Genomic DNA, 14,860 nt, shown 5'->3' with positions numbered 1-14,860 from the left:
GTTTATTTGTTAAATTAATAAAAATACAAAAATATGTCGCATTTTGCATGTAGGATTTAATTATACAATTGTTAGTAATTAAGTTTGTTTTACAAAAAAATAAAAATTACAAAAATAGGCATCGTTTGCATTTTTAGCATTTAATGTCCAAATATATAATTTTACGCTTAATTATTACTTAAATGTGCGTTAATTGTTATTGGGAGTTAATCTGCGCTTTTATAACTTAATTTTGTTCTTAATAATAATTTAAGTATTTTTATAATTTAGTTTTAGAAAAAAAAAAGAAGAAAAGAGAGCAAAAATACAAAGAAAAATCGGATTGGGCCACTTCTTCAATTGTAAGCCACAGGCCCAGAAAATTGTCCAACCTTCCCCATGACCCGGTCCATTTTAAATCGGGTCGACCCGGTCCATAACCCAAAGACCCAACACCCCTATTATCTTACATTTTTACAAAACAAACAAAAACCCAAACCCTAAAAACCTAAACCATCCCCCCTCCCTATCTTCTTCTTCTCCAAGCTTCACCAAGCTCCAACCATGGCTGCCCAACGTCGACCACCCTCCAGTCCACCAGCCTCCGCCTCACGACCAGCTCCTCCGCCGCTACTTCGTCTTCTTCTTCGCCGGAAAACCCTCGACCAAAAAACCTGAAACCCCATCGCTGTCTGCTTCATATTTTTCCTCGACGAGCCGCTACTGCTCTTGTTTCTGCTTCTTGATTGCTTCTGTTACGTCCAAACAGACCCCGTCACTCCAAAACCAAGTTGCTTTTGCTGCGTCAACCATCACTGCTGCGTTCGTCGTCCATGGCTGCTCCCCGTCGCTCGTCAGCCCATCGCCATGGATGCCATGTTTGGTTTGCTGCTGCTCCTCCACCTCAACCAGACCAACAGCTGCAGAACACAACACAAATGAACCCTGTTGCTTCTTCTGCCTCTTCCCATTCACGATAGCGTCGAACCCGCCGGAAAACCTTCCCAAACCATCATCGTTTTCATCTCCAAACTCCACTCTAACCCAAACCCCATCGCTTCTGTGGTGTTTGCTACTGCTTCGTCAGGCATTTGAGTCGAAACAAACCCCGTTCCTGCTCGCCAAGATATTTGCTGGGAAAATTCGAGTTAGGTTGGTTTCAAGGTTTTCGGGCAGATTTATTTTCATCCAAAGTTCGTCTTGAAGGTCCATCGTTATTCGTTGTTTCGATCCGGTTAGTGGTTTTGAGTTTTTACATTTTGTTCGTATTTTGTTTTTTATATTCTCAAATCTAAAATCGGGAAATTTTTGTTTTGTTTCGTGTTCATTGTTTTGTTAATTTTTCAGTTTGTTTCATGTTTGTTTTATTGTTCTTGTTTGTTGTTTAGGTAAAAAGTTGTTAGTTTAATGTTGGTTAGATACAAATTGAAGTTTAATTAATTATTTCTTCAATGTGTTTCATGTGTTTTATGTATTTTTCAGAAATTGTTAATGTTGTTAGATTCAAGTTTAAATTCATAATTGTTTCTTCTTCGGTTTTGTTTTGTTATTTGTCTAAAAAATTTTATTTGTAATAGAGAAATATGATGGTTTAATCATTTGAATCCGTCATGTTTTGTTGTTAAAGTTGATTTAATTCATGTTCATCTTGGTTTGAAGTTCATTTTAATCCAGTGATTTAATGTGAGTTTATGTTTTTGGTTTTTGATTCGTTGATGAATTATGTATTGCGTTGTTAATATTGTTGTTTCCTTGCTCATCCATTTTTGGTCTGAGTTAACCAGGATTGGTTCCCAATATGGATAATTCATTCACATTAATTTGATATTGTTCATGTTGTTCATATGATTTGTTGTTGAGTTTGGTTAAGAAATTGGTCTTATTGGCTATATTTTGGTTGAGTTTGATTAAGTGAATTGGTTATAGCTGATGGGGTAGTTTGGTAATTTGCAGCACGTTCAGGGGGTAAATTGGTAATTTTAGTAAGGTCGGAGGGGTAGTTTGGTAATTGAACATTTTGAATAATTCTTTATTTTAAGCATGGGGGACAAAATGTAATGGGATGTGGGTGATATAATTGTTTAATATAAATGGGGGACAAGACAAAATGTAGTGGAGGGGAATATGGTAATTGTTTATGGTAGGCATGGGGGACAAGATGTAATGGGTTGGTTTGATATACTAGTTTAATGTATTGGGGGATGGGTAGGAAGATAATGGGTTTGGTAGGAGAAAGTGTGGTTTTATTAATGGATTAAAGGGTTTGGGATGAGAGATAAATAGGGTCTTGAATCAGATTTTGGAGGAATAAGAAGAAGGAGAATAAGAAAAAGAACGGACAGAGAAGAATAGAGAGAATAAGAGAGAGAAAAAAGAGCTGAATATTTAAGAGAGAAAGAAAAATTCCGAAAAATATTTAAACTTTCAAATAAAAAAAACTAAAAAAAATCTTCTGCTTTCTTTCATTGTTCGAAGTCAGCATTAATTGTTGTTGTTTCATAAAAGCTTGAAGCTTTTGTTTTGGGATTACTACTCCACCGGTCTGTTCCTGGGTTGTTACCGTTGCTGGGCTGTTGTTGCTGTGCTGTATTGTTATTACTGCTGCTGATTCTCATCTTCATCTTCTTTTGTTTCCAATACCAGGTACACGACTGTAATACTAGCTATTGCAAGCTAATAATGTGGAAGCATGAATACATATGAAGAATGAAATTTTGAAGTTTTAATTTCGTTTTTCTTTGTTCCTTTTGTTGATTGTATTTAAGCTATTTCATGTATTACTGAATAATAATTGGAATAAAAAAAAAATAACATAAATTAGTCTTTAATCGGTTTGGCAAAACGGGTTAATTCACTAGTTATGAAGGTTTCAAGATTATCAACAGTAGGTTAATCATGAATAAGTAGCTAAATTTAGCTAAGGCATGAATTTAAATTAAATTTCGTAAATTAGGCATTAAGGCATGATTTGAGTTCAAGCAAGATTAGAAGAACGTTTAAGTCTAATAAACTTTCTAATAAACTTTAGTAATTATAGTTAAATCTAGTTTCAAATGGTTGTGAATAATTAATCTCAATAATTTTTTTATATAACAATGCTGAGTTGTATTTGATTCTTTTCGATATTAGTTGTTGAACTTTTATTTTATTTATAATTTCGAAATTTTGAGTAAAATTCCTTTTTCATCAATATTTGTATTAATCTAGCAATTAGCATGTCATGTTTCTTAAAATAATAAAAAAGCTAGTAATTAATTAGGATTTTCTTTCTTTATTTTAGAGACTAATTTTTATAGAAAAATGTAGTCGCTTTAAGATTTGTCCATTTAAAATAAATGAGATGAGTCTCGCTTAATAAAATGTATAGATTGCGGGCCCTCAATAAATGTACATTTAATTGCTTAGAATTCGGGAGGAGCCGTTTTAGCAAATTTCACGGCCCTACCCAAAATAATGATACGCTAGTCGCTTTAGGCGCGTATTTAATAATGTTATCTTCTTAAACTCGGGTGCGTATTTCATGCGACCCAAATCCAAATCCCAAAACATTGAATAAAAATGTGTTCCAGATTGCGGGTGCATTTCATGTGACGTAATCCAAAGACATGTTTTAAACAATGTTCACATTCTTGTAAAAATAATAATAACAATTAGGAAAGCGGTAAAAAGATAAAATTTGCACATAAGTTCATATTTGTATAAAATCAGATAACCAAACCGAATATAACAGTTGAGCGACCGTGCTAGAACCACGGAACTCGGGAATACCTAACACCTTCTCCCGGGTTAACAGAATTCCTTATCCGGATTTCTGGTACGCAGACTGTAATATGGAGTCATTCTTTTCCTCGATTCGGGATTAAAAATTGGTGACTTGGGACACCCTAAATCTCCCAAGTGGCGACTCTGAAATAAACAAACAAATCCCGTTTCGATTGTCCTTTAATTGAAAAAAACTCCCATGTACCCTTGCGGGGGCGGAAAAATGAGGTGTGACACACATGATCTATTTAAAATGAAATTTTATTGAATTTAAACAAGTAAATAAATAATTGTTCATAAAGAATACTATAACAATACGCATGACTTATAATATATTCTAACAAGTTATCCCAAAATGGGGAAATAGATCAAAAATAGGGCAAAGGTTGGAGATGCCTAACGACTTAGAAGAATTAGGGTTTAAAAGCATAGCCAGAACGAATCAAAATATTCATCACAAAGTCATAGACAACGAATGGAATGGTTCAAATTTAAATGCTTTGAATGTCTTTTATCTTTCTTTAGTATTTTTTTCCTTTGTTATAGTGGGAAAATAAAATGAATCTTTTTTTAAAAATGTAAAAAGAAAAGAACTATGTGTCCTTAAACGTTTACTTCCGTACAGGACACTGCAACAAGCTGTAACGTCTCTGTTTATGTAGAAAGTAGAAACAATAGCTATTAGCTGGTCCATTCCCATTGCAGCGAAGAAAACAAAATTTGGTAATTAGGCATTTCTTTAAGTAAGAGATATCTGTTCATAATTACTACTTAAGACAAAAATATCTCTGCCGCGTAATCCAAAATTACCCGTAAATCTAGTCAACGTACAGAAAAAACCAACGCACAACCCATCACTTCCAACATGCAGTCCCACATATATCTCAAAAAAACAAGTACACCTCGAAACAACAAATAAAAATAATTATTAAAATATTACTACTCCACTAGGCACTAGCTGGTCGTAGAAATTTATACAGTAAAAATATTTAAATTTATAAAAAGCCGGCTTTTTTCCATAAACTCCTTAACTTTATTCCAACCTTCCATTCCATACTCTCAGCCCCTCAGATCCCCTTCTTTATTTTCACCAAAAGAACAGAAACCTGTTGTTAATATTCTGTGAAGATTGGTCATTGAGGAGTTTGATAGAAAGCTATAGAAGAGGTGGTGCAGCCATATTTTCAACGGAATCTTGTTTTTCCGGTGAACTTTAGACACTCTTCAAGCTAGTAGTGGACAATGTCATAAGAAAAAACATCATTTTTTTTTTCGAAAATACAGAAAAAAGAGAAGATGATAGGGAAAGTGAGCTTGTTGTTTGTATATGGGTTTTGGGTTTTGATGATTTCGTTAGCAACGGCGACATTAGTAGTTCGTGGGGCTGAAACGGCGTCGTTTCTAGATGAAAGGAAAAATGGGGCGCAACACAGAAATGCGTATGCGACAATGATGTATATGGGAACACCAAGAGACTACGAGTTCTACGTAGCGACACGTGTCATGCTCCGATCACTTTCCCGGCTAGGCGTTGAAGCCGATCTCGTCGTTATTGCTTCACTTGACGTTCCTCTTCGCTGGGTTCGAACACTGTAAGTCTCATTTCTCATTTTCTCCATCGCTGTAGTAAATTGAACATTGTTGACCGGAAAGTGAAAAAAAGAAAGAAAATAAGACAATTTCTCCTCATAATTTGTTTGTTATTGATAAGTTGGCACTGTGAGTATATTTTGAACTCTATCTAAATTTGCTCCTTTTTATATTTTGAACTCTTGTATATCTTTAGCACCATAAATTTTTTATTTTTAAACATATTAAAAATATTATTTAGTTATAAAAAATGAGCAATTTTTGGGCAGTTTTTAAAGATAAATATTTTAAGTTTCAAAACTTGATTTAGATTAATTTTTCAAGTTTTTGAATTTTTTTACTCGTAAAACTTTAATTTTTTTTATAAAAAAATTATAATTAAATTTATGTTCAAATGATGGCTTAATTGGAATTATATTATTTGACATGCTTGGGTTATGAACCTTCTTGGTAGGTATGTCTTTTGTCATTTTATACAATAGAGTATTATTTTCTACTCGTTATTGAACTTGGGGTGTTGAGCTTAAAATGGTGAGTGCTAGGGAGGGCCACGTGAAAGGGCGCCTGTTAACCAAACTGACCTATTTTAGTACTACTAATTTTGTTGAGACGTGGAAAAATATACTGAAGTTGGAATGGGTCTATTCCTATTTCCATCTTACTTTTTAATTATTCTGAATAGGCTAACGATAGGCTGGGGGTTTGGAGACAGGCTCTTGAGTTTAAGGGTTTTAAGCTGGGCAGGACGAAGACGGAATACCTGAAATGTAAGTTTAGCTCTGAGCCAGGGGAAATGGACGTGGATGTGAGGCTTGAATCACAGGTCATTTCAAGTAGAGGCAGCTTCAAGTACCTTGGGTCGGTTATCCAGGGGGAGGGGAGATCGATTGAATGTTACACATCGTATTGGTGTAGGATCGATGAAGTGGAGGTTAGCATTTGGAGTCTTGTGTGATAAGAGAGTGCCACCGTTACTCAAAGGTAAGTTCTATAAAGCAGTTGTTAGATCGACCATGATGTATGGGGCTGAGTGTTGGCCTGTAAAGAACTCACATATCCAGAAGATGAAAGTAGCGGAAATGAGGATGCTGAGGTGGATGTGCGGGCACACTAAAATGGATAAGATTAGGAATAATGATATTCGGGAGAAGGTGCATGTGGCTCCCATTGATGACAAGATGCGGGAAGCGAGACTCAGATGGTTCGGGCATGTTCAGAGGAGAAGCCCAGATGCGCCAGTTAGAAGATGTGAGCAGTTGGTTGTGGAGGGCACGAGAAGAGGTAGAGGGCGACCTAAGAAGTATTGGAGAGAGGTGATCAGGCATAATATGATGAGGTTTCAGATTTCCGAGGGCACGACACTGGATAGGGAGATGTGGAGATCGAGTATTAGGGTTGTAGATTAGGTACCAGTCTGGTAGGGTTTTTGTCTAGGATAGTTAGTGGCAATGTTGTGTCTTACTATTTCACTTTTCAGCGCAGGAACTATTTACTAGCTATCGCTTTTGCTTTGAATCTTTCTTCTAAAGTTTATGATGTTCCTGTTTTCATATGATTTCTTTGTTGATACTAATATTGTCTCCTTTTTGTCTTTTTGTTTTTTTGAGCCGAGGGTCTTTCGGAAACAACCTCTCTACCCGTTCAGGGTAGGGGTAAAGTCTGCGTACACACTACCCTCCCCAGACCCCATTAATGGGATTTTGCTGGGTTGTTGTTGTTGTTGTCGTTGTTGTTGTTGTAGGTTTAGAGCTCGTAAAAGGAGGCCAGTTTGGAGTTTAGGGACTAGTTGACAATTTTGGCCATCTTGATTTTGCCAGCTCAAACATACGTAGGATTTCCTAAACTACCAAAATAGATTATACAAAAATTAGCTGTTAACTCACATGCTGTTACAAAATTTTCCATCATTTTTATTCTGATCCACTGAGTGCAGGAGACGAAAATGACTTTATTTTTTATGTGTTTCATGCTAAACGACGACAATCGAAGAACACCACGGGACAATTAGGATATTGTTGTTTTAGAAATTTTAGGGATAATTGACATGAAGAGATAAGACTGAGAAAATAATTGGAAACTTTTCTTTTTTTCCTTTTTCTTCTTCTTCTTCTAGAATGTGATATGCCACATGGCCCACAACATTAACTTACCAAAATTTTTTGTGTAATTACTAAAATTAAAAATATCTCCCCCATTCATTGAAATTTGAATGTTGTTATTTATAGTTCAATAGTGTCTAAAAAAAACTTGTTAAGATCGTTGTATATAAGAAGAAATGGTACACTAAAAAATTGTGATAAAGTTGGCAGAATAAAAATAAGCTTTTTCTGGGCCAATGAGTTTTGGTTTGCAAAGGAACTTGTATGAATTGGTTGCTTCTTGGAAGTGCTCCTTTTGCTCTTTGTTCTTTTCACAGCTAATATAATATAATATTATGGCCACTTTTTCAAGGCTTTGGGAAAGTCACTTGTGACATTGCTGGACCCATGTTATTTTGGTGCTCACAATTTAGACTCGAGACATGACGATTTGCTCGGTACACGAGGTATTCCGTGTTCACGTTAGGTACGGGAAAGGACCGCGTCCTAATGGTTGTGATATAGACACCTTACCATAATGCAAGCATTAGTGGATGCTTCCACGGCTCGAACCCGCGAGTCCGTGACCTATAGATCATACAACGATAAAAAATGTCTTTCTTATTACATGATTAAGATATATACTTTAGATGATATGCTCAACATATATTCTATTAAGTTTACCTAAATATGAACAAATCTACAAGTTTTAATGGTATACGTCATTCTATTTATTATGTTAATCTATTTTAGTTTATTCACTGGATATGAATGAAGTATATTTGTTCAACAAAGGTTATTCCTTTTTGATTCTTTATTTTAGGATTTATGGTTAAGATGACTATGATTGCTTTGCGCATGTAGGAAGAATAGAAGTTATCAAAAGTGCTACTTCATTAGAATATTTGCAAATTGTGTTTTAACTTATCCAATGTTGCCTTTTGGTATTTTTTTTAAAGTAAGCATATTCTGGTTTTCCTATCTTATTTGGGACCTAAAGTGGTCTATTCTCAATTGAGTGTTCCTCTTCAAAGAAAATGCTTTTAAAAAATATTGGTATATTCCCAATTGCAATGAACGAGGATAGCACAATCAAAAGTTTATCTACACAAGCAAAGTGATAGTGATAGTAACAAAGAATATATGTCCAGCTTGATCAGCTGAGATATTACTCCAGTTTTTTCACTCATTTCGCCATCTTGATAAGTTGAAACTATGATCCCCGGCCGGGGAGGGGGTATTATATCATCTCAAGTCAAGAACAGTTACAAAAAATCTAACTTCATCAAGTAAATTATGCAGCTTAACATATATAACTACGTAAAGTGTGAAACTAAGTACGTTATCTCATTGTTTACTGTTGCATCCATTCTGTTGAAGTTATGTAATGTCATTGTTATAGTGCCAGTTGCCGAGATATCCATTTCATGTAAAGACAATGTGAACCTTGAAAATTAAGTAACCATTCGTTTACGTACTTTGTATGCAGAGAACAGGAAGATGGTGCAAAGGTGGTGAGAGTTAAAAATCTGAACAATCCGTACTGTCTCAATCCTAATTGGAGATTCAAGCTGACACTGAACAAACTTTACGCATGGAGCCTCGTAGATTATGACAGGGTTGTCATGCTTGATGCTGACAACCTTTTCCTCCAGAAGACTGATGAACTTTTCCAATGTGGCCAGTTTTGTGCTGTCTTCATTAATCCCTGCATCTTCCACACTGGTCTATTTGTCTTGCAGGTAAATTAGTTTAATGCCTTTTAATAGTACACTAGCCTGACTAATTAATTTGCTAATGTTGGCAACTCGTCTGTATGACTAGAGTTATTGGCTTAGACTTTTGTTTGTTGTTCTGAGAAGAACTACCTGAATCTCATAATTTTCCAAATACTTAATCGGCTAGTGGTTCTTGATTGACTTCAATTGAAAACTGCATCTTTCTTACATGAGCTAAATTGCAGCCATCAAAAAAGGTGTTCAATGACATGATTCATCAGATAGAGATTGGGAGGGAAAACCAAGACGGCGCAGACCAAGGTTTTATTGGAGGCCACTTCCCAGATTTACTTGATCAGCCAATGTTCCATCCTCCTCTTAATGGTTCTAAGCTCCAAGGAAATTACAGGCTTCCTTTAGGTTACCAAATGGATGCGTCTTATTATTGTAAGTTTTCACTTTTGAGACTCTTTAAATATGTTTACTGAACAAAGTTTGTCATATTTCACTGTGCAGTTTTGTAGAGTCTTTGACAATTTATAACGGTACTCTACTTTTCATTCTTTAGATCTCAAACTCCATTGGTCAGTACCTTGTGGACGTAATAGTGTCATTACATTCCCCGGTGCACCATGGTTAAAACCATGGTATTGGTGGTCGTGGCCTGTCTTACCTTTGGGCATCCAGTGGCATGAACAACGACGTCTAACTGTTGGGTAAGATTACAACACTTTCTGCTTTGAGTGACATATACACATGAAAGATTATTCCTAGATTAACCATCATACTCGTCTGGAGATTGTTGTCAATGAGTTTAGAAAATGAGCTGAAATTACTTACCTGACTTACGTAGCAATTAACTGCAAGATCTATGGGACCCGATGTTTCTATAAAATAGCATGAATTGATTACTTCTCTCATCCCTGTTGCTGAACACTTTAACTTCTTCTTGATGTGCATCCGAAATCTTCAAGATTTACTATACTTGTAGCCTGAGATATTTGATGCTCAGGAGTCAGGACAATAACAATTGACCTGTTTGTATTTGGCAGGTATGGTGCTGAGATGACAGCAGTGCTGATCCAAGCTATATTTTACCTAGGACTTATTGTAATGACACGCCTAGCACGCCCCAATTTAACTAAGTTGTGCTATCGCCATGATGATAGCAAGAGTATCTTCTTACTACGAACTGGCCTGAAGTTGATTGCTATATGGTCCATTCTTGCTGCCTACACAGTTCCTTTCTTCATCATTCCTCGTACAGTTCATCCACTAGTTGGCTGGAGTCTCTACTTACTCGGTTCCTTTGCACTATCCTGTATAACAGTGAATACATTCCTTTTGCCAATGCTACCTGTTTTAGTACCATGGATTGGAATCCTTGGGGCCCTTTTGGTGATGGCGTACCCTTGGTACAACGACGGTGTTGTAAGAGCAATGGCTGTATTTGGATATGCTTTCTGTGCTTCCCCAGCATTATGGGTGGCATTGGTTAAAATCAAGTCTTCTCTTCATGTTTCACTTGAAAGGGAAGGATTCTTGCCTAAGTTAAGTGAATCTGCAGCACCTGCTGGTTCTAACAAACTGTACTGAATCCTTCAACAGGAGATTTACTACTTCAGAAACATCTCCAAATTCGTTGCTCAGCATAGTGGGAGTTTGAAGTGTGCTTGTGCTATTCTAGCTGCCTCAGTCTGTGTAAAAGAAAGGAATTCTGTTGTGGGTACTAATGTGAGTTGCACAATTTAGAATTTTGATGATATTTGTGTTGTACATGGGACTATTTCAGGTCTATTAATTCTTGAATGTTACTCCAGGAAAAAGATTCATTAGTTAATGTGAGTTAAGCTACAGTTTCTCACTGATTATTTCTTTTGCTAACATGTATATTAGAAAGGTTCTTAACTTCTTTTATTTATTTACTGATTTGAGTTATATACATTGACAATGTAAACCTTTATTTATTGTCATTGTCACTGTTGTTTGAATTAATATACTAAGATTTAGATTGAGAATTGGTCACGTTGACCTTTAATGAATACGAAGTGTCAAGTAAATTGGCATGGCCTCTTCTGGAGGGAGCAGGGCTGTTCATTTGGATCAGATATCCGAAATCCGAACCGATCCATTCAATTTCAGATTTCGGATCGGATCGGATCAAATTCGGATTGGTATATTTTAATCCGATCCGAAATTATTAGGGCATGTATAAATATTACACTTAATTTATGATAATCAGTACTTTCATTACATCTTCCTTCAAGTTATTACCTTTACAATTGCTAGATTTAGCTATATTGACACCATAGTACTCTCATAATTGCACAAACATGAATTTTTCTTAATGTATTGTCTCTTTTACAAAGAAAATGTACATATTAATTTGCAACTTTGAGGCATAATAATACGATCCGAAATTCGATCCGATCCAAACTTTAAAATCCAATCCGATCCGATATAATTCGGATCAGATTCAAATTGTATTTTCTAGAATCCGAAATCCGAATCCGAATCCAAAATGTGCTAAATCCCATTCGATCCGATCCGGGCACAACCCTAGGAGGGAGTGTTTTGTTCTATTTATATTTGCCAAATAAATCATCGTCAGCCTCAAATCTCTTTTCGTGTTTACATGTTATCTTTAAAGAAGTGGTCTTGCTATCAAGATAATGGAAAGGAAGAAATAAAAAACAAAAAGGAGTGTAAATTTTCTTTTCGTTAACATATTTGGAGTATGGAAATCTTGGTGAAATATGTAGAATAAAGTCTGAGATGACGTTGAAAAGGAAAACTTGTAGTATTAGAAAGACCAATTTGCCCCTATAATTTCTCCATCTTGATATATCAAAACTTGTTAGACTTTGGTAAGTTTTTATGGCTAGAAAAATCATGCAACTATTGGATGATGATACAGGACAAGCCACATGACATTGACCAATGAATTCTAAGTCTTTTAGACTATTACTTCTTGAAATGGAACTAACGATTGACATCACATGTGAGTTTAAATGTTGTTAAATTACGGTTGCACTAAATTTCGACTTTCACGTAGATTTCTTTAAGTCTGTTTTCTGTAGGGCACAAGAAAATGAGAAGCAACATATGTTAGCCAGACTGTGAGTGGTATTGTGGATCGGGCTACATGCCGTAACAATCCATATTAACTTTATATCTATTATTGTTATTATGGATCGGGCTGTACGCCGCAACAGGTTTTATTGGCTTATTTATTATTATAGATCTGGCAGTACGCCGCAGTAGGCCTTATAGGCTTTATATTCGCGCTTGGGCAGGATCCGCCCCTCCGGAGTCTGACATACTAGCAATGAGCGCAAGCACTGTGATTTATATACACGTGCTTTGGTGCTGGGCATTGATGTCAGGCACCCGTAAAGTGCTGAGTGATTGTGTGTGATGAGTGGGAGATGGCATAGACAGATTGAGTACTCTGAGAGTGTTAGTACTTGGGATTATCACTGTGTTACACTATATTTGACATGCGTATTTGACATATAGGCATAGAGATGAACATTCCTCATGCTAGTTGTACTTGACATATTTATCAGTGTTGAGCTTAAATTGTTGAACTTGAAAGCATACCAAAATTTATGTACTGTGTACGAGCAGAATATGGAAGTTTCTCTGAGTTATTACTGTCATTATCTTATTATATCTGCATTGTCATTATTTTTATCCGGGATGTATCTTTCTGAGCTCGTCACTGCTTTCAGCTCAAGGTTAGTCTTGTTACTTGTTAAGTACATTTGGTCAGTTGTACTCATACTACACTCTGCACTTTGTGTGCAGATCCAGGTACATCTGGACGTGGTGATTGCTAGAGTGGTGATAATACCAATTCGGAGACTTCGAGGTAGCTTTTATGAAGCATGCATATGTTCACTCTCCTTCCTTTCATTTTATTTCAGTATTGTTCTATTTTCTCAGAATGTTGTACTAGAGTTTCAGACTATGTTGACACTATAGCTCATGTAGAGAACAATCCTATCACAGCAGGGGTCGTCTTTATAGGCTCGCTCAGACGGCTCGTCCGGTTCATCGTGGTGCATCAGCTAACCATGGTTCATATAGTGCTCGGCCGGGTCAGTCATCTTTCAGTGCCCTCCCAACTCAGAGTTCATCACGTGCTCCATCAATCCAGGGTTCATCTGTACCAGGTCTTTCTAGTGGTTATTCTAGTTCTCGAGGTCTGATTTAGTCCCCGCCGCCATTGGTGGATCGAAGTTACTTCGAGTGTGCAGAGTTGGGTCATGTGAGGAGGTATTGTCCTAGTCTCATGAGAGGTCCAGTTCAGCAGAGAGGTCAGGCTATGACTTCCGCACCAGTTACTTCACCAACCGCTCAGTCAGCTCGAGGTTGCCCTAGAAGGGGAGGCTGATCAAATGGTGGTCAGGCTCGATACTATGCTTTTCCTGCCAGGCCATAGGCAGTTTCTTTAGACGCAGTGATCACATATATTGCTTCAGTGTGCCATAAGGATGTTTCCATATTATTTGACCCTAGTTCCACTTATTGATATGTATCATCGTATTTTGCTCATTATTTGGATATGCCCCGTGAGTCCTTAATTACGCATGTTCATGTATCTACGTCGGTGGGTGATTCTATTATTGTGGACCATGTGTATTGGTCGTGTATTTACAGATCATTGGAGTCTACAACACTTGTTCAAGCAAAAGGATTTAAATTTGAGACAACAAAGATGATTGTAGCTATTAAAAAACTATGATATTACCATTTTGTATCATCCGAGGAAGGCCAATGTGGTGGCCGATGCCTTGAGTAGAAATGCGGTGAGTATGTGTATCCTTGCATATATTCTTGTTGGTGAGAGACCATTTTCATAATATGTTTAGGACTTGGCAAATAAGTTCGTGAGGTTAGATGATTCGGAGCCTAGTCAGGTTCTAGCTTGCGTGGTTTTTCGGTCTTCTTTATATGATCGCATCAGAGAGCGTCAATATGACGATCCCCATTTGCTTGTCCTTAAGGACACGGTACAGCACGTCGATGCCAAAGAGGTGTCTATTGGAGATGATGAGGTGTTGTGGATGAGGGTCAGATTTGTGTGCCCAATGTGGATGAGTTATGTGAGTTAATTCTTAAGGAGGCCCACAGTTCGCAATATTCCATTCATCCGGGTGCCGCAAAGATATATCAAGACTTGACGCAACACTATTGGTGGAGAAGAATGAATAAAGATATGGTGGAGTATATGGCTCAGTGCTTAAACTGTCAGCAGGTGAAGTACAAGCATCAGAGGTCATTTGTTTCAGAGGCTTGAAATTCCTGAGTGGAAATGGGAGCGTATCACCATGGACTTGTTGGATTCCCACAGACTTTAAAGAAATTTGATGCTATTTGGGTGATTGTGACAGGTTGACTAAGTCTGTCACTTCACTCCGGTTGTGACTACCTATTTTTTCGAGCGAGTGGCTGAGATCTAAATTCATAAGATGGTTCGTCTTCACGATGTGCCCGTGTCCATCATTTTTGATTGGGGCACGCGGTTCACATCGCAGTTTTGGAGAGCAGTGCAGTGAGAGTTGGGCACACGAGTTGAGTTGAGCACAACATTACATAACATTCCATCCCCAAATGGATGGACAGTCCGAGTGCACCATTCAGATATTAGAGGATATGTTATGCGCTTGAGTTATGGATTTAGGGGGTTCTTGGGATCAGTTTCTACCGCTTGTAGAGTATGCCTAC

At 37.0% G+C, this 14,860-nt stretch overlaps 1 protein-coding gene across 1 annotated transcript; it reads left to right on the top strand.

Moving 5' to 3' along the window:
* The first annotated feature begins 4,770 nt into the window (after positions 1-4,770).
* Positions 4,771-11,100, top strand: LOC104211075 (putative glucuronosyltransferase PGSIP8). Its single transcript, XM_009760074.2, has 5 exons — positions 4,771-5,333; positions 8,899-9,151; positions 9,373-9,574; positions 9,696-9,843; positions 10,180-11,100. The coding sequence occupies exons 1-5, from the start codon at positions 5,038-5,040 to the stop codon at positions 10,721-10,723; spliced, it is 1,443 nt and encodes a 480-aa protein (XP_009758376.1). The 5' UTR covers positions 4,771-5,037; the 3' UTR covers positions 10,724-11,100.
* The last annotated feature ends 3,760 nt before the right edge of the window (positions 11,101-14,860 follow it).

The sequence above is a fragment of the Nicotiana sylvestris genome, chromosome 6 (assembly GCF_000393655.2).
Source record: "Nicotiana sylvestris chromosome 6, ASM39365v2, whole genome shotgun sequence".
In the NCBI taxonomy this organism is placed as follows: domain Eukaryota; kingdom Viridiplantae; phylum Streptophyta; class Magnoliopsida; order Solanales; family Solanaceae; genus Nicotiana; species Nicotiana sylvestris.
Note: the sequence above shows the minus strand (reverse complement) of the source record. Positions and strands in the feature narration are given on the sequence as shown.